The sequence below is a fragment of the Canis aureus genome, chromosome 10, assembly GCF_053574225.1.
Source record: "Canis aureus isolate CA01 chromosome 10, VMU_Caureus_v.1.0, whole genome shotgun sequence".
Taxonomy (NCBI): Eukaryota; Metazoa; Chordata; class Mammalia; order Carnivora; family Canidae; genus Canis; species Canis aureus.
This window is the reverse complement of record NC_135620.1, coordinates 60,071,706-60,096,143: the sequence shown is the minus strand read 5'-3', so window position 1 is coordinate 60,096,143 and position 24,438 is coordinate 60,071,706. Positions and strand designations below refer to the sequence as shown.

The window sequence follows — 24,438 nt, the reverse complement described above, 5'->3', positions numbered from 1 at the left end:
AATAAATGAATAAAATCTTTGAAAAAAAATAAATTGAGCATGAAACAACCTCAAATCATTTCTCTTCATACTGGATAAAGTTTAATCACATATAATTTTATAGAGACAAAGTAAAAATAATAAAACATTTTTTTAGCCTCTCATGTAAAAGAAGTCTGGCAGTAGCCGGTCTGGAACTGATCCAGGAGTGGGAAGCTGCTCTCTGTACCAGATCCAGCTGTCAGCCTATGCAGTCGTACATATACTTCATCATTCCTAATGACAGACTCCTTGAGAGCAGGACTCACATCTCATTCTTTTTTTCTTTTTAAGATTTTATTTATTTATTTTAGGGAAAGAGAGAGAGAAGCAGGCTCCCCACTGAATACAGATCTCAATGTGGGGCTCGACCCCGGGACCCTGAGCCAAAGGCAGACATTTAACAAACTGAGCCACCCAGGCACCCCCACATAGCTCATTCTTATCTCATTCTCATCCACGGTGTTGCCACCATGTCAGAACAATACTTCAATAAATGTCAGTTGTAAATTAGGGACAGATGGATGCCCTGGCGGATGGATGGTTGCACAGGTGGATGGAGATCAGATTCTAAGGGAACTTGATATCTAGTACCAGCTATGCTGACATAAGAAATCTCATGAGCATTTATTTATTGGCTTTACTGCCTTATCTCGGGACCCCTGAAGAGACCTTATAGAGTAGGTGTCTGCAAACCACACAGTAAATATTTCAGGCTTTGTGAGTCATAAGGTCTCTGTCACAACTGTTCAACTCACGATAACAGCCGTAGAAAGACACATGTAAATGAATGATCATGTGCCAGTAACACTGAAATTTGGATTTCATGTAACTTTCATATACCAAAATATTTTTTCCTAACTATTCAGTATTGTAAAAAAACCATTCTTAGTTTGTGGGCTGCAGAAAAACAGCAATGAGCTGTAGTTTGCCAACCCCTGGGCGGAGAAGGCAAACTGACCTAAAATTAGAATTGCAACAAAACCCTGAGGTGGAAACTGCAGGAAGCCAGAGTGGCTTTCACTTTCCTCTGGCTTTCCTTTTTCCTCCCCAGGGTCATTCATTCCACATTGCTTGCCTGTCCTCCTCTTCCTCAGGACTTGTTTCAACCAATGTGCCCATTTTCTCATACCACCAGTATTACGCCATTTAGAACCATATTTGCTTAAAATAGGATTCTGGAAGACTCCAGAACATTTGAGACCCAAAATAATAGCTTTCTAATGAAGGGCTTTCGTTCATTGAGAGATGTTATTTCATTTATGTGAATACATCTCTAAATGCCCCAAGATGAAATGTCACGCTGGCTTCTATTCCTCTCACAAAAGAAACATGCTTCCTGTTTGCATGACTTGGGGCAGCCCTGAAGGCAGGAGCAGACGTGCATACCTATGCTTGAACAAGCGGTGATGACCTATCTGAAGGGAAAAAATATTCCGCAGTTCTCAATTGGAGACCGAGTTGGCCTGAGACCTCGCTGCTCTTTTAAAGATGCCTAGATTTTAGGTAGTTTCAGCCATGATAAGAGAATAGAATAAAAGTTACAATGTAGGACAGATCACATCTTCGCATACCACTTAAATGAGCATTTATTACATACTTAGTATTTGGCTCTTTCACAATGAACACCAAATTATCTCCTTCAGCTCTTACCTAGTTATTTTTGGATCTCTTTTTAAACCTCTGTGGCCTATTAACAAAATGATTTCTGAGAGATGAAGCTCCGAAATGACCTCTCTCAATGCATGAAAGCCCTTCATTAGTAATGAGGGCCACTCTACAGGCATCTCTTTCATGATTCTCTTCTCCCTTTGCTCAGCTCCCTCTCCCAGATGTTCTGTGCAAAATTTTTAACCTTCTCATGTAAAAGAAGTCTGAAAGTAGGCGGTCTCATTCTTACCTCATCCTCATCTATGGTGCTGGCAGGAAGTCAGAACAATTCTTGGATAAATATCTGCCAAAATGAAGGGTGGGGATGGGTGCTGAACCACGGAAGCCACTCCTGGGAGACTGACAGGTAAGTGGAAGGAGCCACAGACCTAACTCCCAATACTGGCTGGTGCTCCGGTTAAACCTTTTTGATTTTTTTTTTTTTTAAGATTTCATTTTATTTATTCATGAGAGGCACAGAGAGAGGCAGAGGCATAGGCAGAGGGAGAAGCTGGCTCCCTCTGGGAGCCGGATGGGGTCTGGATCCCAGGACTCCAGGGACCTGAGCCAAAGGCAGACGCTCAACCACTGAGCCACCCAGGTGCCCCACCTTTCTGATTTTTTTGTTTTTTTTTGTTTTTTTTGCATAAACGTTTACATTTCTAGCTTTTGGAATAAGGAAGGGTTTGCACTTGGCAATTAGCTCCTCGACTCTTCCGTCATTTGCAAATTTGCAAATCGGGGATGACGGTCTGTAATGCCCAGGGATGAAGCGAGATGCGGAGGGACGTTCATAGGGCGCCGGGCGCGGGGCTGGGCGCGGCAGGGATCGGGGCGCAGGTGGCGTCGGCTAATATCTGCGCGGCGGGCAAAGCCGATCGGAGCGGCGAGAACCCGCCGGCAGGCCCGCGGCGGCTGCGGAAAGCGCAGAGCCCGAGCCTCCCAGCGTCCCCACTTCCTCCGCCCGGAGCCTGCGCTTCCCTTTCCGCCCATCAGTGGGCGCCTTCTGCCGTCCTTCTTCCCCGCGAGCCGGGTTTGGGGGCTGCGGCCGCCCGGCAGCTCGCGGGTCACATGGCCTGCCCGAGCGGGGGACCCGGCGCGGCCGCGGCGCCGCGGGAGGAGGCGAGGCCCGGGCCCCGGGGGCGGTGAGCCGGGGCGCGCGGAGGCCGGAGCCGACCGCCCCCGCCGGGTGGGTGTGCGCATCCGGGCCGGCGAGCAGCCCCGAGGCCCGGCCGCTGTGCGCGAGGACCGCGGGGACCCCGGGGCGGGGGCGCCCCTCCAGCCTCCGCCCGCGTCCGCCGCCCCGCGCCGCGCCGCGAGGCCGCCCCGAGCGCCAGGTAAGCGCCTGCTCCCGCCAGCCCAGCCGGGCGGGGCCGCGCAGCCCGAGGGCGCAGCGCCCGGTGGCCGCCCGGGGCGTGGGGCTGCCGCGGGCCACCTCGCGGCCCGGGGACCGAGGAAGGGCGACCCGGCGGAGGAAGGCGTCCCTCCCGGCTCCCGGAAAGACCCGCCCGAGGGCGCCGACCTGCGGGTGGGGAAACTGAGGCCCGAGCGCGGCGGGGACTGGCCAGGGTCTGTGGCGCGACGAGCGGAGGGGACCACCCCCGCCGGCCGCCGCCTCCTCCGGGCCTCCGCGCGCGGCGCTGCCGGTGCCGCACTGCGCCCGCCCGAGGGGCCAGGGGCCAGGCTCCTGCGGGCTGGGTGTGAGCCCGGCATGGCCCGCGGGCCCCGTTCGCCCCCGGCCGGCCCCGGAGGGAGCGCAGAGCGGCTCGGGCATGATCTCACTCTGCGGCCCCTCAGCGAAGCCTGCAGGTGCGTGTGCGTGTGCGTGCACGTGTGTTTCCCCGGGAGGACCGAACCTGGTGAGGGGGTGGGGTAGCTTTTTTTTCGGGGTGCATGGCTGGAGTGCACTGGACCAGGTACTCCGGGAGGTGACAGGAGAAAACCATGTGTGTCTGACACCAAACGTTATTAAGATTATTGGATTTTTTTTTTTTTTTTTTTTTGTAAACCGTAAGAGGATGACAAAGCCTTCGGAAACCAGAAAAAAAATGGAAGGGAGAAAATAAAGATCCCTTAAGACTTCATCTGGATTGTTGAGATTTCCTGGATATCTTCTTAAAGTTTTCTCTGCATACGAACGTCTAAACCAATAAGGTGGACAAAAATAGGAGACCGATTTAATTTGCAGGTCTGATTACCCAGGGGGAATTAATACCTTTTCCTCTGTGTACTGGCTTTTTGCATTTGCAGGGCTGAACTGTCTTAATTCTTATGCCCCGCCGCTGCCCAGTGTGAGGCTTGAACTCACAACCCTGAGATCAGCCCTTGCACACTCCATTGTCCCAGCCAGCCGGGCACCCCTCTTCTGCCCCTTTTTCAACTGGAATGTCTTTCTGTTCCTGATTTTTAAGCACTCTTTATATGTTACTCATTAAAGTAGTAATGGTGTCATTTATGATAAGTAGTCTTTCCCAATCTTTTAGATGATCTGTCAGTTTTTCTTCTTTGACTATATACAAATTTAACTTTTCCATTTAGTCATTTTTTTAAAAATGGTTTCTGTTTACGGACCTTGATGAGAAGGGGCTTTCCTAAATCTTTAGGCCATTCCTAAAATATAGACATTTTCTTCTGTATTTTCTTCAGTTACTTTGAAGCTTTTGTTTGAAATTTTTAATGTGAAATTTATTCTAGCTTAAGTTATAAAGTGGACAGCTAATTTACTTTTCCCGAAGAATTAGCCAGTTGCCATAAAGCTATTAAATCCATTTTTTCACCCCTGATTTAAATTGATTGAGTTATGGTAGATTACATTATTATATGTTTGTATCTGTGTGGATTTTCACATCTGTCTATTTATTAGTGTATTTTGGTGCTGGTGCCGTGTCACTTTAATTATTGAAGTCTTAAGGCTTAAGATCTGGTTAGGCAGATTCTATTACTCTGTATTATCATTTTCCTGGCTCTTAGAAAAATACATTTTATTGAAGTATAGTTTACATGCAATAAAACATACCATTTAAATGTATATTTTGATGAATTTTATTGAGTGTAACCACCATCACAGTAAAAAGAAAAAAAAGAAGCATTATATAAAATTGATGTCATCATTGCACAGGGGCCGTGCTAATCTTTGCTACATCCTCCCAATTTTAGTATATGTGCCAGCAAAGTTTCCTAGCAGTTTTTTATTAGTACTAGTTCCAGAAAATCTTAGAATACTTTGGTCAAGTTAACTGTAACTTTTCCTTGCATCACCAAAAGAAATAAACAAAATCTTGTTTGGATTTCTACTGGATTATGATAACAAGGGTTCTCAGAGTATAGGGGCCCGGGCTGTCATGTTCACCATCCCAGTACAAGACTTGGTATTTGTGGAGTGAATGCTTAATAATTATCATAAAAGTAATACATACTCTCGCTACAGAAGTGTTGAAAGCAAAACTGGAAGCCTCCTTCCTCCATACCTCATCTCTTTTTCACTAAATTATATTCCATATTAAAAATAGAATGACCATACTAGGTACATTTTTCTACAATTTGCATTGACATGGTTTGTATTATTTTTCCCTTGGAGACTTCAAATCTGCTCAGTTTGCTGTAACAAATTACCATAGACTGGGTGGTGTGGACAGCAAAACATTTCTTTCTGGAGGCTGAAGGTCTGAGATCCGCGTGCCAGCGTAGCTAAGTTCTGCTGAGGGCCCTCTTCCTGGTGTATGGATGCCACCTTTGCACTGTGTTCTCACTGGCAGGGAGCAGAGAGAGGTGTGTTCTCTCACCTCTTAGAAGGGTACTGATCCCAGCATGAGGGTTCCACTGCCAACACCTAATGACCTCCCAAAAAAGACCCTATATCCAAATACCATCACGTTGAGGATTAGGGGTGGGTTTTTTTGTTTTTTGTTTGTTTGTTTAAGATTTTATTTATTTATTCATGAGAGACACAGAAAGAGGCAGAGACATAGGCAGCTCCCCCTGTGGTGACCTGATGCAGGACTCAAACCCCAGGATCACAACCTGAGCCAAAGGCAGATGCTCAACCACTGAGCCACCCAGGTGCCTCAAGGGGAGTAGGGTTTTAATACACAAATTTGCGGGGAACACATTCAGCGCATAGCAGAGACCTAGCTAAGACTGTTTAAATGTTAGTATATATAAAGCTTTCTCTTCCTTTTTAATGGCTCCTGTCATCCCTTTGTATAATTTATCTAAAATATGTTTCCTGGGATCCCTGGGTGGCGCAGCGGTTTGGCGCCTGCCTTTGGCCCTGGGCGCGATCCTGGAGACCCAGGATCGAATCCCACGTCGGGCTCCCGGTGCATGGAGCCTGCTTCTCCCTCTGCCTGTGTCTCTGCCTCTCTCTCTGTGACTATCATAAATAAATTAAAAAAAAAATAAAATAAAATATGTTTCCTGTTGCTGAGCATTTTCTTTCCCTGCTGTTCCACCTTCCTTTTTGCTCTCCTATTCTCTCTCCTCCTCCCTCCTACCTTCCCCCCTCTTTTTCTTTCTCCTTTTTTATATTACAAACAAAAGTGCCATGAACATTCCTTGTCCATCTTTGGTAGCAAGTGTTGGCATTTCTGCAGGATAGATTCCTAGAAAGATTTTCTGTGTCAAGGGGGATGCACATAGAAAATTTTTATAGATACTGCTTCAACTTTCCTTCCAAAGGTTGCACCGGTTTATAGGTTTATACGCAAGTGCCCTTTCTTTGAACTGGGCCACTCCCTCTTGAAGTGAATTGAACTGACATTATGTTAAATGTAGAGATTAATTCTGGAGAAAGAAATCTCTATCCTCCTTCATTAGTGAGGCTTTCCAGTTGGGAAAATGTTATGTCTCTCCACTTACTAAAGACTTTTTAAATATCTTTCAGTAGAATTTTATAATATGTGTATACTATCTGCATATTTAAAAAATTTATACCTAGGTTTTTTAGGGTTTTTTTACCCCATTTTCATGGGAATCTTTTATCCCATTAATTAATTTGGTTATTGTCTGATTAGGTGTAGCAGTTTGTGTGTAATACTATATATTATTTTTGCATATTTTTATATTATTAATTTTTACATATTAATATTTACATTCATATTCTGAAATCTATTACCATTTCTAATGATTTTTCAGCTGGTTTTCTTGAGTTTCTCATCTCTACAGAGACAGTATTGCATATTGATTGAGAACATGGGTTCTGGAACCAGTCCATGGGTTCTGGATTCAAGTTTTCCCACCCATTTTTAAAAACTTTATTAGGTGGCTCAGTGGTTGGGCGTCTGTCTGCCTTTCACTCAGGTTGTGATCCTGGGGTCCTGGGATTGGATCCTACGTGGGCACACCACGGGGAGCCTGCTTCTCCCTCTGCCTATGTCTCTGCCTCTCTCTCTGTGTCATGAATAAATAAATAAATAAAATTAAAAAAAAAAGTTTTGTTAACCTTCTGGACAAATTAATTGTGTCTTTAGTTTTTTCAGGTATAAAACAGGCTTAATAATAGTATTTCTCATAGGCTTCTTATGAGAAGCCTATTATGCGCTAGGCACATAATACGTGCTCAGCAGACATGTACAAGTAAGTTGATCTCTGCACAGTCTACGGCCATGCTCTTTGATACCCCCAATTTTATAGCTGAGGAATTGAGATCCATAGATGTTAAAGGACATGACTATGGGCATTTATTTGCTCAATAAACATTGAGCTTCTCCTATGCATATAGTACTGTGATGAGGCTGCAAGGGATACCAAAGATCTATCAGACTGAAACCACTAACATAATATTTTTAAGTCTGACTAGGGCATAAGTCAAGGCCATGAATGAAGCCATGGAAGGCAGCAGGCGTTGCGGACAAAATATGGGCTTTGGAATTTCTCCTCTGTTTTAATTCCTGCTTTCGATTGGTAGCATTTATTTTTTCCATCTAGATGGTATTAGTTCCATTCCTGATTGAGAGTTGCTATTTTGGTTAAATGAAATAGATATAAGAGTCTACTACAGAACTTGGATATGTAATAGGAGCTTAATAAGTGGTAGCTATACATAGATACAGTCTGGAGTAGAAAGTGATAAATGAATGTTCTGAGGGGTAAATTTATGTAAAGGGGCCAAGCACTTGGGAAATAAGAGGTTATTTCTGGTTGGGGCAAATGAGGGTTGGCTTTTAAGAAGTCTCTTTTGAGGTGATTTTTAATGGTTGAGTAGCCTGTGCGAGGAGAAGAAATAAGGCTGGAGATAGTTGAAACTGCGTTGGGAAGAATCTTTGTGAAGAATTTGGGCCTCATTCTACAGTCATTGGGAACCGTTAAGCAGTTCCACAGGAAAGAGCACCATGTTCAGACCTGTGCTTCAGAGGGTCAGATGCTGATAACGTAAAACATTACCATCGTTTGCGGTATTTTCTGTCTGACAAAGGGCTTTCAAAGCCGTTGTCTCATTTCATTCTCACAATGCCTCTATAGAAGAGGTTTTTTTTTTTTTAAAGATTTTTAAAAAGATTTTATTTATTCATGAGGCAGAGACACAGGCAGAGGGAGAAGCAGGGGACCCGATGTGGGTCCTGATCCCAGGACCCCAGGATCACGACCCGAGCCAAAGGTAGATGCTCAATCCCTGAGCCACCCAGGTACCCCAATGAGGTGTTTTTTTTTTTTAAGATTTTATTTATTTATTTATTTATTTATTTATTTATTTATTTATTTATTCATGAGAGAGAGAGAGAGAGGCAGAGACAAAGGCAGAGGGAGAAGCAGGCTCCATGCAGGAAGCCGGATGTGGGACTCGATCCCGGGACTCCAGGATCACGCCCTGGCCCAAAGGCAGGTGCTAAATCACTGAGCCACCCAGGGATCCCAATGAGGTATTTTTAATTTTCCTCCTTGACAGAGACAGAAGAGTCTCGGATAAATGATTTCTTTACAAATAGGTCTAATTAGTGAGTGTTGGGACCAGACCTTGGACCAAGATCTTTTGGCTTCCAATCCGTTGCTCATTCTGGAAGTTCGGGGCCTAGTTAGGAGCCTCTTGCCATCAGCTGGCCTGGAGGTGATGAGGAGTAAGTAATAGGGTGAGGCGGTGCAGAAGGGCATGCTGTGGGAAAGGAGGAGAGAAGAGAGGCGTAAACGAGGCCATAAGGCTGGCTGGCTAGGATTTGGGAAGTGACTGGATAGGAATGAAAAGTCAGAATGTACTGTTATTTGGACCCAACCTTCCTGAAGAGTGGTGGAGCCGTTCATGTAGGAAGGCAGACTTGGGAAACAGTCCTCTGGCCTGCTTATCTCCTGATGCTTAGCCTGGTGTACTGCCTCACATGCCTTTGTGACTCCTTCAGCTTAATATTTTTTATTTTATTTTTAAAATATTTATTTATTTTAGAGAGAGAGAGAGAATGAGCAGGAGGGGTAGAGGGAGAGAGAATCTCAAGCAGATTCCCTGCTGAGCACGGAGTCCCACACAGGGTTCGAGCCCATGACCCTAAGATCGTGACCTGAGCCAAAATTAAGTGTTGGCCACTTAACCCACTGATCCACCCAGGCGCCCCCAGTTTAATTGTTAGAAGCTGCAGTAAAATATGACTGTCATCGTCGCTGTATTTATTCATTCTAGCCCTGTTTCATGTTCATTTCTTGGTGTCTTTGTCTTCCACTGTCTTTTCTGAGCCCTCCGTCTGAGACACAATAACAGACATAATCGGGCAGCCCCGGTGGTGCAGCGGTTTGGTGTCGCCTGCACCCTGGGGTGTGGTCCTGGAGACCCGGGATCGAGTCCCACGTCGGGCTCCCTGCATGGAACCTGCTTCTCCCTCTGCCTGTGTCTCTGCCTCTCTCTCTCTCTCTGTGTCTATGAATAAATAAATAAAATCTTTTTAAAAAAATAACAGACATAATCCAATTTACAAGATGATTGTGTTTCAAAGTGCACCAGTAAGGCATAGATAAGAACACAGTGATCATTATGTCACAGAATCGAGGCTGTGATGGTGTCATTGTCTCCAGGCCACCTCACAGAAGCCAATCAGTCCACACCATTGGTCCACATCAGCAGTCCTGAGCTAGTAATACCGTGAGTGATGATGGAATTCTGGAAAAAGACGGAGTGATAATGTAGACATGGTCCTACTTCTATCCCACCCCCAGATTGGACTGGAAGTAGAGACCTCCTTCCCTCAAACTACCAAAGCAAAATCCTGTTTGCAGATAAGTTATCTTATCTTTTTTTTTTAAAGATTTTATTTATTTATTCATAGAGACACAGGCAGAGGGAGAAGCTCCCTATAGGGAGCCCGACGTGGGAGTCGATCCCGGGTCTCCAGGATCACACTCTGGGCTAAAGGCAGGTGCTAAACCGCTGAGCCACCCGGGCTGCCTGCAAATAAGTTATCTTAAAACCAAGTCAGTAAAGTGAAATAAATTGTAAGAGGCCTTGAACACCACACCCCACTGTGCAGCAATTGGTTAAATCCTAAAAATATGTGTTTAAAAGCAAACAATAACATAGTCTTGAATGCCTGCCTAACTCCACGTGGCTGGATTTTAGGCAAACAAGTCATCTGATCATTGAAGGATCTGATCTCATCCCCCATGGCCCCAGATGGCTGTGCTAGATTGCATTATTGTCTTTCCTCAAGACATGTATTTTCTTCAAGACGTATATTTCCCTAATCATTGGCTTCAGGTGGCCACATGTCTTTTGGTAAGGAAAATGACATAACTCTGTTCTGTTGAACTCGAGTTATTATGTAACTTGCTCTGGTCAGTGAAGGTGGACATGATGTGTGTCATTTTTGAGCTGTGGCTTTGAGAGCCAGCTTGTTTATAGTCTGCTATCTCTGTTTCTCCTCTGCTACAAAACCAGCAATGTCTAGAAAAGAGGCAGTTCCATCTACCTGGGTCCTGGAGTGCAAATGACAGGGGGAAGCAGAGTCTTAACTGATCCATAGTGGACAGGTAACATGAGCAAGAATTAAACATCTTTTCTTATAAACACCTGAGATGTAGGGGTCATTACTATAGTCTGTTCTGACTCGTACTGTGTATAATGATATGGGGGCCAGATGCCTTGTGAGCATTTTAGAAATGTCCAAGACTCTGAGCAGATTGCCAGAGCCTTTCTTTTTTCCCTGAGGGCTTAGAAATTGGCCTGCTCCTTTTGCTTTCCATTGAACCTTCATTTTCCCCTTCCTCTGCTCTGGAGGAGTGAACCTCCCTGCTCCATTGGTTTGGCTAGTGCATGGTGAGTGGACTTAATCTATGCATGCTTAATTAAGTGAGGCTGTAAATGTATCTTCATGTCTTGACTCTTGTGTACCTGCCATCCACCAAAAGAGCATGCCCAGATGGCTGTTTCTTCTGCAACCTGACCAGGAACAAGAGGTACATGGAACTACCTGATTTTGACCTGCAGTCTGGATCTGAACCCAGCTGAACCACAGCTATCCACCGACCCGTGAACAAGAATGCATGTCGTTATCATGAGCTCTGAAGGCCTGGGCTGCTCATCACTCCAGCAAAAGCTGTGGAGGCAGGGACCATGTGTCCTCTGAACAGAATCCCATTCCTTCCCTAATGGTCAGGAGAACAGCAGTCTCACACCATATTTTTAAAGATAGGTATTTCTAAGTGTTAATGATTTTGTTGCCTCCAGTAAGGAAATTGCCTGGGATTAAAGGTCTTTATGTCAGCACCAGGTGCTCCCGACGCATCTGCCAGGGAGCAGAGAGAATCAGGAGCCTGGCATGTCAAGGGGAAGTATAAGGATTCCCTAAGCAGTGCAGATTGCTTGGATAGGACTGACATCTCCTTAATTTCTCCTGCCCCACATAAATAACAAAATTGAAGGAAAATCATCATGCTTGCTTGATGAACGGCTTCGAGAAAATCTTCTCCCCTTCTATCCAGCTGGAACATACAGACCTCTTTTGTGCAGAAAATCTGAAGCCACCCCTACAAGCACACCAGGCCCCTTAGCAAGATCCTAGAAAATAAGCCATACCCGGATTTAAGAGTGTGCCCGTTGAGTGTATTCCCCCCCTCCTTTCTACACAAACGGTAGCATGCTAGGCATACTCTTCTATGTCTTCTTTCACTGATGATATATCTTAAAATTTTTCCATATCTATATATGAAGAGTTTGCTTTTTTGTTTTTTGTGAGAACACTTAAGTTCTACTCTAAGCAAATTTCAGTATTGTATCTTAGTAAACACAGTATTGTCAACTGTAGTCACCAAGTTACGCATTAGATCCTCTGACCTAATTCATCTTATAACTAAAAGTTTGTGATCTTTGACCAACCTCTCCCTACTCCCAGACCCCTCCCCTTAGCACCTGGTAACCAACTGTCTATTCTACTTCTGTGAGTGTGACTTTTTTTTTTTTTTTTTTTTTTTAGATTCCACATACAAATGATACCATGCAGTATTTATCTTTCTCTGCCTTATTCCACTTAGTACAATGCCCCCTGGATTCATCCATGTTGTCAAAAATGGCAGGATTTCCTTCTGTTTTTAAGGCTGAATAATATTCTGTTGCGTAGATATACCACATATTCTTTATGCATTCATTCATCCACCAGTGGATGTTTGGGTTGTTTCCATATCTTGGCTATTGTGAATAATGCTGCAATGCCAGATACCTCTTCAAGATAGTGATTTTGTTTCCTTTGGATATATACCCACATGTGGGATTGCAGGATCATTTGGTAGTTTTATTTTTAATGTCTTGAGGAACCTCCACACTATTTTAATGTCTTGAGGAACCTCCACACACATTTTTAATGTCTTGAGGAACCTTCTACCTCCATATGTCCCATAGTGGCTCTACGAGTTTATGTTTTAGCCAGCACTATACAAGTGCTTCCTTTTTCCATATCTTTGCTAGCATTTATTTTTTTTTAAGATTTTATTTATTTATTCACGAGAGACACAAAGAGAGAGAGACAGAGACATAGGCAGAAGGAGACCCGATCCCGGATCTCGGACCCTGGGATCACACCCTGAGCCAAAGGCAGGCACTCAACCACTGAGCCACCCTTTGCTAGCATTTGTTATCTCTTGCCTGGTTGATAGTAGACACCTTAATAGGTGTGAGGTGATATTTTATTGTGGTTTTGATTTGTGTTTCCATGATGATTAGTGATGTTGAGCACTTTTTCAAGTACCTTTTGGCCATTTATATGTCTCCTTTGGAAAAACGTCTATTCAGGTCCTTCTTTGCCTGTTTTTAAATAAATTGGTTATTATTATTATTATTGTTGTTGCTATTGAGTTGTATGGATTCTTTGTGTATTTTGGATATGAACTCCTTGTCTACTCTGTGATTTACACATATTTTCTTCCATTTTATAGGTTGCCTTTTCATTTTGTTGATGGTTTCCTTTGCTGTGTGGAAGCTCTTTAGCTTGATGTAGTCTTACATGTTTATTTTTGCTTTTGTTGCCTGTGCTTTTGGTATTAAATACAGAAAAGTCATTGCTAAGACCAGTGTTAAGGAGCTTACCTCCCATGTTTTCTAAATTGCCTTGACTCTTCGAGGTCTTTTGTAGTTACATACTAATTGCAGGATTGTTTTTCCTATTTCTGTGGCAAATGCCATGGGAATTTTCATAGTTATTGCACTGAATCTGTAGATCATTTGGGGTCAAATGGACATTTTAACAATATTAATTCTTCTAATTCGTGACCACAGAGTATCTTTCCACTTATTTGTATCATTTTCAGTTCTTTCAACAACGTCTTAAGTTTTTCATGTATAGATCTGTCACCTCCTAGGTTAAATTTATTCCTAAGCATTTTATTCTTTTTGAAGCTATTGTAAATGGGATTGTTTTCTCAATTTCTCCTTGTTAGTGTATAGATATGCAATTGATTATTGTGTGTTGATCTCACATCTTGCACCTTTACTGAATTCATCTGTTGGTTCCCACAGTATTTTGAGTCATATACCATTGGTGATTAGAGCCAGGTGATCTGGGGGTGCATCCCTCAGGTGTTGCTGCAGAAGCACCAGGCCTGTGTAAAAGCTCCTTCCAGAGAGATACTGGTGACCTGGTTTTATCATTGGAGTGAGCCGGTGGAAGAAGTGCCAATCGGTTCCCCCTGGGTTCTGGGGAGAATCTCAGAAGCTCCTATAAATATGTGTGCCAAGTTAGAAGCTAGACCCTTTGGCAGGAACTTGTAAAGTATGCACACAAAACCCTTCCAGGGAAAAATGAGGGGATGGTCATTTTTGCCTGCTCCCTGCGTACTGACCCTGGAGTGAGAAGTGGCAAGTGCTCATGGACCCACTAAGAACTGCTTCTTTTTATTGCTATGGTCCTGTTATTCTCATGGATGCAAGCCCCATTGGCATTTAGAGATAGATAGTTTGGCAGCCCATCCTTTAAGTAGGAGTCTTAAAATATAGCGTGCTAGGGATCCCTGGGTGGCTCAGCGGTTGAGTGCCTGCCTTTGGCCCAGGGCGTGATCCTGGAGTTCCAGGATCAAGTCCCACATCAGGCTCCTCGCATGGAGCCTGCTTCTCCCACTGCCTGTGTCTCTGCCTCTCTCTCTCTGTGTGTCTCTCATGAATAAATAAATAAAATTAAAAAAAAAAGACAAAAAAAGTGTAGGGTGCTAGATATGGGGTCTAAACCCTTTACTCCTTAGGGAGAAGCTAGGAATGGGAAGTTCCCTTCCCATCATATGGTGCTATATGGTGTGGGGGTGTGGGGTGTTTCTGGCTGGAGTGTGTCTCAGCCTTTCTTTCCTACCTTTTCAACATGGGTATTATCTCATTTTCCCTAGGTGTAGGGGATTCGTAGCTAGTTTCTGCATTTCTCTCAGGGAATTTCTCATGGTATGGCCGTACATTTAATGTGTCCTTGGGAGGAGAGAAGTTCAGGAGCCTTCTCTGTTACCATCTTCTTCTCTTCCAAGTTTGCTTGCTTTTAATGGGTACTTTGTATTCCGTTCTTTGGATGTATCATAATTTATATGACTCATTCTCAATTGATGAGCCCTTGGCAGTGTTTTGCTATTATAAATGATACTGCAAGTCATTTCTCACACATGAGAATATATATCCAAGAAGGAATGTTAGAAATGGAATTGCTGAGTCATTAGTGGTTCTCTTAGATATTCCCAAATCAATTCCTCAGAGGTTGTGCTGACTTATACTCCCACTAGCAAAATATGTCAGTGCCAATTTAGTAGCTCCTGCTTTGCAGGGGCCAGGGAGAGTGGATTAAAGGATGGGAAAAAGCTATCTTGTGAAGAAGCAGGGAAGGTGAGGGAATAAAATGTTCCAGGGTGTGGGAGTTGTGTGAGCAAAGGCCAGGAGTTGGGTAAGAGTGTAGCATAGTCACTGTTCTGAAAGATCAGTGGGTCTAGAGCTACCCTGCTAATTGGTGACACGTGGCTCTTGATTACTTGAAACGTGACCAGTCTGAATTGAGATATGCTGTAAAATGTAAAATATACACTGGATTTCAAAGACATCATGTAAAAAAGGAACATAAAATACCTCATTAATAATTTTTCATGTTGGTTTCATGTTGAAATAATAGTTCTGATGTATTTATTTTTTTTAAAGATTTTATTTATTTATTCATGAGAGAGACACACAGAGAGAGAGGCAGAGACACAGGCAGAAGGAGAAGCAGGCTCCATGCAGGGAGCCCGACATGGGACTCCAGGATCATGTCCTGGGCTCAAGGTGGCGCTAAACCACTGGGCCACCAGAGCTGCCCAGTTCTGATGTATTTAAAATGTGTTATTAAACTTAATTTCATCTGTTTCTTTTTACTTTTTTACTGCGGCTGCTAGAAAAATTTAAATACCTATGTCGCTCTTGCATTATATTCCTATATTTCTATCAGAGAATGATAGTCTAGAACAGGGATTGGTGAACTATGGGCTGCTGGCCAAATTTGGCTTACAGCTTGTTTTTATGTGGCTGGAGCACTAAAAATAGTTTTTGTATTTTTAAGGAGTTTTTAAAAAGTATAGGTAGAACATGCAACAGAGATAGTATGTTGCCTAGCCCTTCACAGAAATAAATTACCAACCTCTAATTTTGAGTAATTTGAGAAAGAGCCAGTAGCACAAGATGACAGCGAAGGGCATAGTCCAGATCATTAAAGGGTCTTGTGGACCATGATAAGATTTGGATTTTAGGAGCACCTGGGTGGCTCAGTGGTTGAGTGTCTGCCTTTGGCTCAGGTCGTGATCCCGGGGTCCTGGGATCGAATCCCACGTCGGGCTCCCCTCGAGTGGCCTGCTTCTCCATCTGCCTGTGTCTCTGCCTCTCTCTCTGTGCCTCTCATGAATAAATAAATAAAATGTTAAAAAAAATAAATTTGGATTTTATTAACAGAGCAATGGGAAGCTAAAGAAGGGTTTTAAGCAGGAGAATGAATGATCGGATTTATATTTTAATTACTATGCACACACACGCGCACACGCACAAAATCCTTAAACATCCCACCCCTGGGACTTGTCTGGACAAAAGAGCGTCACATTCTTGCTTTACCAGAAACTGTCACTGGAAGAGAGTGTTGAAGGAGTGTGGATAGGGATTTTGCACCACACACAGAGCTCTGCACCGTCATCGTAATCACATTGTCATGTTTGTGCTCACTGTGTGCCTGGCACTCTCCCAGCTGCATGCCTTATCCTGTTGACTGTATTTTGCTCCTTCTTCTAAGTGGGTACGGCTCTCCCGGGTGTGCTCTCTCTAGGGAGGACAGGGTGAGCGGGAAGCCATCTGAGGGGCTCCGTTCCTCACCGGGAGTACAAGCTCAACCCCATGTCAGTCCTTGGCTTCCACTAGGAGTGATGGGAAACTGGTGAGGCCAAGGGGATGTGCGTCCACATGATTAACTCCACTGGCCTGAGCAGCTCGCAGGGAGAAGCATCCCGTCTATCGTACTCTGAACGTTCACGAACCAGCAGGCCCGGGGCTGCACACTCTTCAGATGTCTCCCGGCTACTCCCCTCTGCGGGTACTAACCAGATCCTGTACTAAGTACCGGGGTGTCTGTCTCCCCTCGGGGTCCTACAGTACAATGTGCTTCTGATGCTGAAATGAGACTTTCTTGAATGACTGTGTCATCGTCCTATCGAGAGAAGTGTGGTATTCTGCAAAATTCAAGTGGGAGGACAAGAAACTGCTCTACTAAACATGTCCAGGGGCAGCCCAGGTGGTTTAGCGCTGCCTTCAGCCCAGGGTGTGATCCCAGGGTCCCAGGATCGAGTCCTGCGTCGGGCTCCCTGCGTGGAGCCTGCTTCTCCCTCTGCCTGTGTCTCTGCCTCTCTCTGTCTCTCTCTCTGTCTCTGTCTCTGTCTCTCATGGATCAATAAGTAAAATCTTAAAAAAAAATGTCCAGAAGTCATTAGTGACTAGACACGGTGGTTTATGTGTTACTCCCCACACAGCCCATTCTAGATTGGGAGGCTCCTGAGGTGAGCAGTGAGAGGGACCTCTCTTCTGGGCAGTCGTTCAAGACCTCAGGCTCAGGCCATCTGGTGGCTCCACCCTCCAGGTCCACTCCACTGGCAAATGGAGAATGAGAAAGTCGGGAAGGCACATCTGCTCTCAACCACTCTAGCCCAGTAGTCACAGCTGTCACTTTGCTCATATTTTCCTGGCAAGTCCTAGTCACAGGACCTCACCTAGAAGAAGATGGGCTAGGGAATATGGTCTTTCTGTGTACCCAAGAAGGGCAGGACATGGAAATGATAGCCCTGAACGCTATCCCACAACCTTATATGGTACCTGGGTGGGCCTTCCTTCAAGATAACTCACAAGCTAGGCAGTTTCTTCCAAATGTGTGCACACTTTATTATGCTTCTGACATAAGAGGTTTATAGGTTTACCTTCTGTTCGCTTAGTTTTGGATTGACAGTACTGGTGTTGTACTGGCTTTGTCCTTTTAATCCTGTTTCTTGGAGGGCACCTGAGTGGCTCAGTGGTTGAGCGTTTGCCTTTGGTTCAGGTTGTGATCCCGGAGTCCTGGAATTGAGTCCCTATTTGGGCTCCCCGACAGGCGCCTGCTTCTTGGTTCTCCCTCTGCCTATGTCTCTGCCTCTCTGTGTGTGTGTCTCTCATGAATAAATAAATAAATAAAATCTTTAAATATTTTTTTTTAAATTCTGTTTCTCAGGATTAGGCTGTTTTCCCTCAGATCATTAGACCTACTTACTCCCAAGGTATTACTTGAGTTTCTATAATGGATACATGTTCTAAAAAGACTTGATTTATTTTAGACAAAGAGAGAGAGTGTGTGCGAATGTGGGAAGGGGCAGAGGGAGAGGGAGAGAGAATCTCAAGCAAACTCTGAGCTGGGCATGGAGCCTGATGTGGGGCTCAATCCCACAACCCGAGCTGAGACCAAGGGTGGGACACGCAACTGACTCAGCCACCCAGGCACCCCCATATGTATACATTTTTTTCAAGTTTTATTTAAGTCATCTACACCCAACGTGGGGCCCAAACTCAGGATCCTGAGATCAAGAGTCGCACACTCTGACTGAGTCATCCAGGACCCTCCAGCTGTGGAGAGGTGATGTGAGTTGCCACCCACTGAGTGCCTGCCTTGGGAGTCACATGTGTGCCTGACCTCCGGCCTGCACTGTGAGCTGTAACGTCATGCAACATCCTTTCTGGACCAGACTGGGAGCAACTCTCTTCCATCTTCATCTCTGTCTTTCCCTCCCTCCCTCCTGGCATAGCCACTCATGGAGTTTTGTTCAGATATTTCCTCCCCTCCCAGAGTCTGGGGCTCAGGAGTTCGCTTGCATGTGAGACACACTGGTTCCCATGGTTGTGCTATAAAAAATAAAATGGAAGAACAATCAAGATTTAACTAATATGCAGTTTCAAGTATAGTTGCATGAGATTAGAGAAATAAGAATGGAAGATCTTGACAAAGACAAGGATTCATAAATAGTCCTTTTCTTGGTTGGGATGTGCAGAAAAGACAGTTTTCAGAAATTGCTACACATAGCCCGTCAACCAGCACTTACTGCACACTCACTTCAGGATTTACTCTAAATGTGTAATTGTGGGCAGCCCAGGTGGCTCTGCGGTTTAGCGCCACCTTCAGCCCAGGGTGTGATCCTGGAGACCTGGGATCAAGTCCCATGTCGGGCTCCCTGCATGGAGCCTGCTTCTCCCTCTGCCTGTGTCTCTGCCATTCTCTCTCTCTTCTCTGTGTATTCTCATGAATAAATAAATAAAATCTTTAAAAAAATAAAAATAAATGTGCAATTGCTTTGTATCAAGTCTTGCTTTTTCTCTCTTAAGAATGCACATCTATGTAGCTGCTGAATTGAAATAATTATCTTACTGGGCTTCCTGGTGACTTTCTGGCACATTGTAAGCCTAACCAGTTATCTGCGGGTATGGTGGCTTGGTTGGGTACACCAAGATTTCCCTACTCTCAGAAATAATGACAGGATCCCAGAGATCATTACCAATACAAGCAAAGAATATTATACTGGAGGAAATGCTTCTTTTTCTTAAGATTTTATTTCTTTATTCATGAGAGACACACACAGAGAGAGAGAGAGAGAGAGAGGCAGAGACACAGGCAGAGGGACTTGATCCAGGACCCCAGGATCATGACCCGAGCCAAAGGCAGACGCTCAGCCACTGAGCCACCCAGGTGCCCCAGAGGAAAGACCTCTAAGTCTGTAGTAGCCACAACCTAGAATTAGAATCTCTGGTTTGATATGTGCCGAGTTCTGTCCCTGGGGTTTCTTACAGCTTCCTAACATTCTGTACTCCTCTGTCTCTAGGGTTGACCTGTGCCAGTTTGGGGCCTGCATTCCAGGATGGTTTGTTCTCGGGACCAGACCTGACCAGAAGTTGACCTCATGAGCACACCAGCCCTTCCAGCTGCCATGCTCCTCCGGAGGCTGAGGCGGCTCTCCTGGGGCAGCACTGCCATCCAGCTCTTGATCTTAACGGTGGTGACGTTCGGCTTGCTGGCCCCCCTGGCCTGTCACCGCCTTCTGCACTCTTACTTCTATCTGCGCCATTGGCATCTGAACCAAATGAGCCAAGAGTTCCTGCAGCAAAGCCTGAAAGAGGGTGAGGCTGCCCTCCACTACTTTGAGGAGCTGCCCTCTGCCAATGGCTCAGTGCCCATCGTCTGGCAGGCCACCCCCCGCCCCTGGCTGGTTATCACCATCATCACTGTCGACAGGCAGCCTGGCTTCCACTATGTCTTGCAGGTGGTGTCCCAGTTCCACCGGCTTCTTCAGCAGTGCGGCCCCCAGTGCGAGGGGCACCAACTCTTCCTGTGCAACGTGGAACGTAGCGTGAGCCACTTCGACGCCAAGCTGCTGTCCAAGTACGTCCCTGTGGCCAACCGCTATGAGGGCACCGAGGACGACTATGGGGATGACCCTTCGACCAACTCGTTCGAGAAAGAGAAGCAGGACTATGTGTACTGCCTGGAGTCCTCCCTGCAGACCTACAACCCGGACTATGTCCTGATGGTGGAAGACGACGCCGTTCCGGAGGAGCAGATCTTCCCGGTGTTGGAGCACCTCCTGCGGGCCCGCTTCTCCGAGCCGCACCTCCGAGATGCCCTCTACCTGAAGCTCTATCACCCCGAGAGGCTCCAGCACTACATCAACCCGGAGCCCATGCGGATCCTGGAGTGGGTCGGCGTGGGCATGCTGCTGGGGCCCCTGCTCACCTGGCTGTACACGCGGTTCGCCAGCCGGCCGGCCTGCAGCTGGCCCGTCCTGCTCTTCTTCTCCCTGTACAGCATGGGGCTGGTGGAGCTGGTGGGCCGCCACTACTTCCTGGAGCTGCGGCGGCTGAGCCCGGCGCTGTACAGCGTGGTTCCCGCCTCCCAGTGCTGCACCCCCGCCATGCTCTTCCCCGCGCCCGCGGCCCGCCGGACCCTCACCTACCTGTCCCAGGTGTACTGCCACAAGGGCTTCGGCAAGGACATGGCGCTCTACTCCCTGCTGAGGGCCAAGGGCGAGCGGGCCTACGTGGTGGAGCCCAACCTCGTGAAGCACATCGGGCTCTTCTCCAGCCTCCGGTACAACTTCCATCCCAGCCTGCTCTAGCCGCCCAGAAATGCCTCGCGGCGCGTGCCCGGCCCGGACCTGGCTGCTGGCGCGGGTCTCGTCGCTTCTCGTCGTCCCGGTCGTCGTGGCCGTCGGGGACCGGCCGCTGAGGCGGCTGAGGGCCTTGGTGACCGGCAGGAGCGGATGGCCGCGCCCAGGCGGGGGCCCTGCCCCTCCACGCGGCCACACTGCCTCGCGCCCTGGGACCCAGCCCCCGAGGGGCCAGCTCAGCACCGGTCCCCTTCTCCAGCCGTCTCCAGCTCTGCCCTGTCCCAGGGCTCGTGACTGCCCAGAGTACGAAGGCAGGACCGCTTTAGGGTTTTAAGGGGAGAGGTTGGTGAGACGTGGGGTCCTTTCCAATCGGTTTCCTTCCCACGGGGCCTGACGGTGGACGCGGGTTTAAAATCGGTGTCCAAGCGGCAGGGCCACCTCTGCATTCGCGTCTCTGACCTGCTGTAGCAAACGCCGGTAAAAGCCGTTGTCGTGCCCGGCGACCCGGAGGCAGGTGATCTCGCTTCTGTTACCTGGCCCTGCTTTTCCACGCAGCTGCGGTGTGCTGATGGTCGGTATGGTCAGTGACAACCTTAGGGCACAACACGATCTGGAAGCGCCTTCCACATCGTCAAAGTCAAGTTGGCTTATGTTCAGACGCGATTTCACAGCGAATATTTCTATCATATTCTTGTTCTTTGAAAGTTGGACATTGCAGAATGATAGAAAGCGGGAGAGCCCTTTACCAATGGCATATCCTTTTCTCTGATTTTGCTGGCTAACCGTGCCCCCTCATTATTTTTTTTTTTTTCCTTCTGGGCATCATGATGTCAGAGAAGCTAAAGTGTAGACTATGAAGTCAGAAGGCCTGAATTTTCATTTCGGACCTCTGCCATGCCCTAGTGATGCGAACTTGAGCAAGTCACGAGCGCTCAGAGTCTCAGTTTCTTCGCCTGTAAAATGGGGGATGGCGATACCTACCTTTTAGAGCTGCCTTGAGGATTAAATGACAGAATGTATGTAAAACACTTAGCAAGTGCTTAGCTCGTGGAAGGCACGTGGCAAATACGAGTTCTTTTCTCTCTTGTAATAAGTGTGTGACCCTCAAATTGTATTTTGGATAAAGATACTAGTGATGCTGTTTTAAAGTGTGCAATAGGGCATAGGGCTCCCACCCAGGGAGTAGACAGCCTGGACCAAACTGCTCGAATAAAGGCTGACTTGTCGTTGTGATTTGTGAAGGATAATGTAGCTCAGCTTTCAGCTACCGCCACCTCCGATCACGCCAAAAACAATTGTTCGTTCGGACTGGAAATGATCCGAGACTCCTCTTGAGCTTATTCCAAGACTAGCATCTGAAAACTACTCCAAAGTTATGCTTAAATGTCCTTTGATGATACTTATGAGACCAGAGGCCAACAAGTCCCTTTATGAAGATGGATGTCCACACTGGAGTACAAGCGTCGTCGACAGTTTGTTTCCATGCCACGTCTTCGTTTGCTTTTTAAATTTCCAGTGAGTTTCCATCTGGAGATCCCCCGGAGAGCACCAAGACGGTACCTGGGAGTTCCAGTTTGCTGATGAACAAACTGAGACCGAGGGAGGTGAAACCGCTTTTCCACAGGTTCGCTCTGCTGGACGGCAGCAGAGCCAGGACGGGAACATTGCTCCCCTGACTCCCAGCTCCTGCACTTTTTTCTTAACCACGTTCATTTTCTCAATATCTGTGTTGTCAAGTTCTCTTTTGTAGAATATGATTGTAACCTGGACTGAAAAATGTCTCTGTAAGCTCCTGTGGTAGAAACTCATTGTCCTGTTGCTCTTGGGGAAGAAATAGGTCTGAATGTGTGTCGTGCTGTTCTCTTGAGACATTATGTGTCCCTCAGGAAAGTCCAAAGTGAGCAGAGCTACTGGATGTTTTACCAAGGTGTTCAGATTCCACTCCTCCTTTCATCCTCGTCCGGTAACTGGTTCATCCCATGTTCAGGAACAGAACCACCCCCAGCCTACAACTCATTAGAGTTTGTTGCATTAACGACGGGATCTCCTTGTGAATGTTTTTTTGCCCAGCAGCAGGAGCGTCACATCTAAGCCAGCCAGGCAAAAGCTTGGGAATCATTGCTGGTTTATATTTCTGCTTTCTGATTCAGTCGTCTACCGCATGCAGATGTCCCTCCCCTCTGACTCCTCCATGCTGGATGGCTAAAGCTGTCTTTGCCTGGTCAAATTTCTCTACCTATACACTAAGACACCTTCCCCCTGTAGATCTTAACTAGAGCCTGTTGTCTCTGGACATTTTCTGCAGAGGCATGCTCAGTTCTTCCGTTTTATCTCCACCCTCTTCTGGATCTCCCTCCCTTTTGTCCCTCATTCCTAGAGCCCAATTTTTGTATGCTGTCCTTAATTAGGACAACTGACAGCTTTACACCAAAGCTGAAGTCTCATTTAATCCTAAGCAGGGGAGCTAGAGGAGAACTAAAGCCCCCTTTCCATCACAAGGGACATAGATCACCAGGAGGGTGAAGGCCTCTAACAGAACCTGCTCACCTTTCAGGGTTTAAATAATCATCAGGCCTAACTAAGAGGAGAATGAGAGAGAATGACAAAAGTCTTCTCAGATGCCTCAGTGGAACAGGTGCTTTTATTTGAACTAATATTTCTATGCAAATATACCCAGTCACAAAGTTCCCTATTGTCACAAAGTTCCCTATTGTGGCTGGGTATATTGGCATAGACGTATCAGTTCAAATAAAAGCACCTGTTCCACTGAGGCATCCTGAGAAGACTTTTGTCATTCTCTCTCATTTCTATGGATGGATTTTTCTAATGTGAATAGTATTGAAACTAGACACACATACACTCACACACACACACCATTTTGGAGTTCCAAGGTAGCCATTCACAATTATGGGCTGTTTGCTTTAAAATTCACAACTGGTTTTGTTGTACTTCTTAAGTGGAAACGTTTGAATTGTGCATTCTTTTTTATTGCTGTTTAAAGAAAGAAGAGTGAGAATACAACCGTGCAACTGGAGAATATAAATCGGATTAATGGGATGATAAGATTAATCTAATTTACCTTGGATACACACTCCTTATTTGGTAGAATTTATTTAATTGGTAACTTAAATTGGGTAGAGAGGCATTCTAATTGGAGTTGATTAGTGTGGGATTTTTATACATACAACGATACATTGTGAGTTATAGTAATCTGTGATATGAAGTTGGCTAATTTTAAGTCACATGAACCATTTGGACATTTTTATCCTAATTACAATGAATTTGCTGAGAAAAGCTCATTAACTGGCACTGGTTTTGTTTTTGTTCTTAGGTTGGATTTCATTTGGAAAACCTTTGAGAACTATGTAAAAAATGATTGAAAATGTAATTAAAAAGTACTTAATATATTAGAACTGCAGTGAAAATGTGCTGTGACTTCTAGGTCACTCCAGTACTTGGGTTGTAGCTTTGTTGTGAGTCATCACTTTGTAATGAATGGGGATTTTTGGCTTAGAACTTAACAGATTTTCTTGATCTTTTCCCTAATGTCCTACACAGATAATGTGGATGAATGAACTGACTCAAAAGAGGCATCTCTATTAATAATTTGGGATAAAAACAGATGAAAATCCAAATCCAAATGATGAATTTATCCAAAAGAAACAAGGACATAGGGATGGGGTAGCTTTAAGATGTCTGAGAGATGGAAGAAGAAGA

The 24,438-nt window shown here is 45.7% G+C and overlaps 1 protein-coding gene and 1 non-coding gene across 5 annotated transcripts; one reads left to right on the top strand and one right to left on the bottom strand.

Annotated features, from left to right (window-relative positions):
* Positions 1 to 1,905: 1,905 nt before the first annotated feature.
* PGAP4 (post-GPI attachment to proteins GalNAc transferase 4) lies at positions 1,906 to 24,134 on the top strand. 4 transcript variants are annotated; one of them, XM_077912740.1, is made up of 2 exons: positions 1,906 to 2,035; positions 19,441 to 24,134. In XM_077912740.1, exon 2 carries the CDS (start codon positions 19,519 to 19,521, stop codon positions 20,728 to 20,730), a length of 1,212 nt encoding a protein of 403 aa, XP_077768866.1. In that variant the 5' UTR covers positions 1,906 to 2,035; positions 19,441 to 19,518; the 3' UTR covers positions 20,731 to 24,134. The 4 variants fall into 4 exon arrangements, with proteins under 4 accessions (XP_077768866.1, XP_077768867.1, XP_077768869.1 ...); XM_077912741.1 differs by lacking the exon at positions 1,906 to 2,035 and adding an exon at positions 2,133 to 2,269; XM_077912743.1 differs by lacking the exon at positions 1,906 to 2,035 and adding an exon at positions 2,919 to 3,005.
* On the bottom strand, positions 4,743 to 4,845 carry LOC144322835 (U6 spliceosomal RNA). Its single transcript, XR_013388452.1, has one exon. It is a non-coding gene; the product is annotated as a U6 spliceosomal RNA (small nuclear RNA).
* Positions 24,135 to 24,438: the final 304 nt, after the last annotated feature.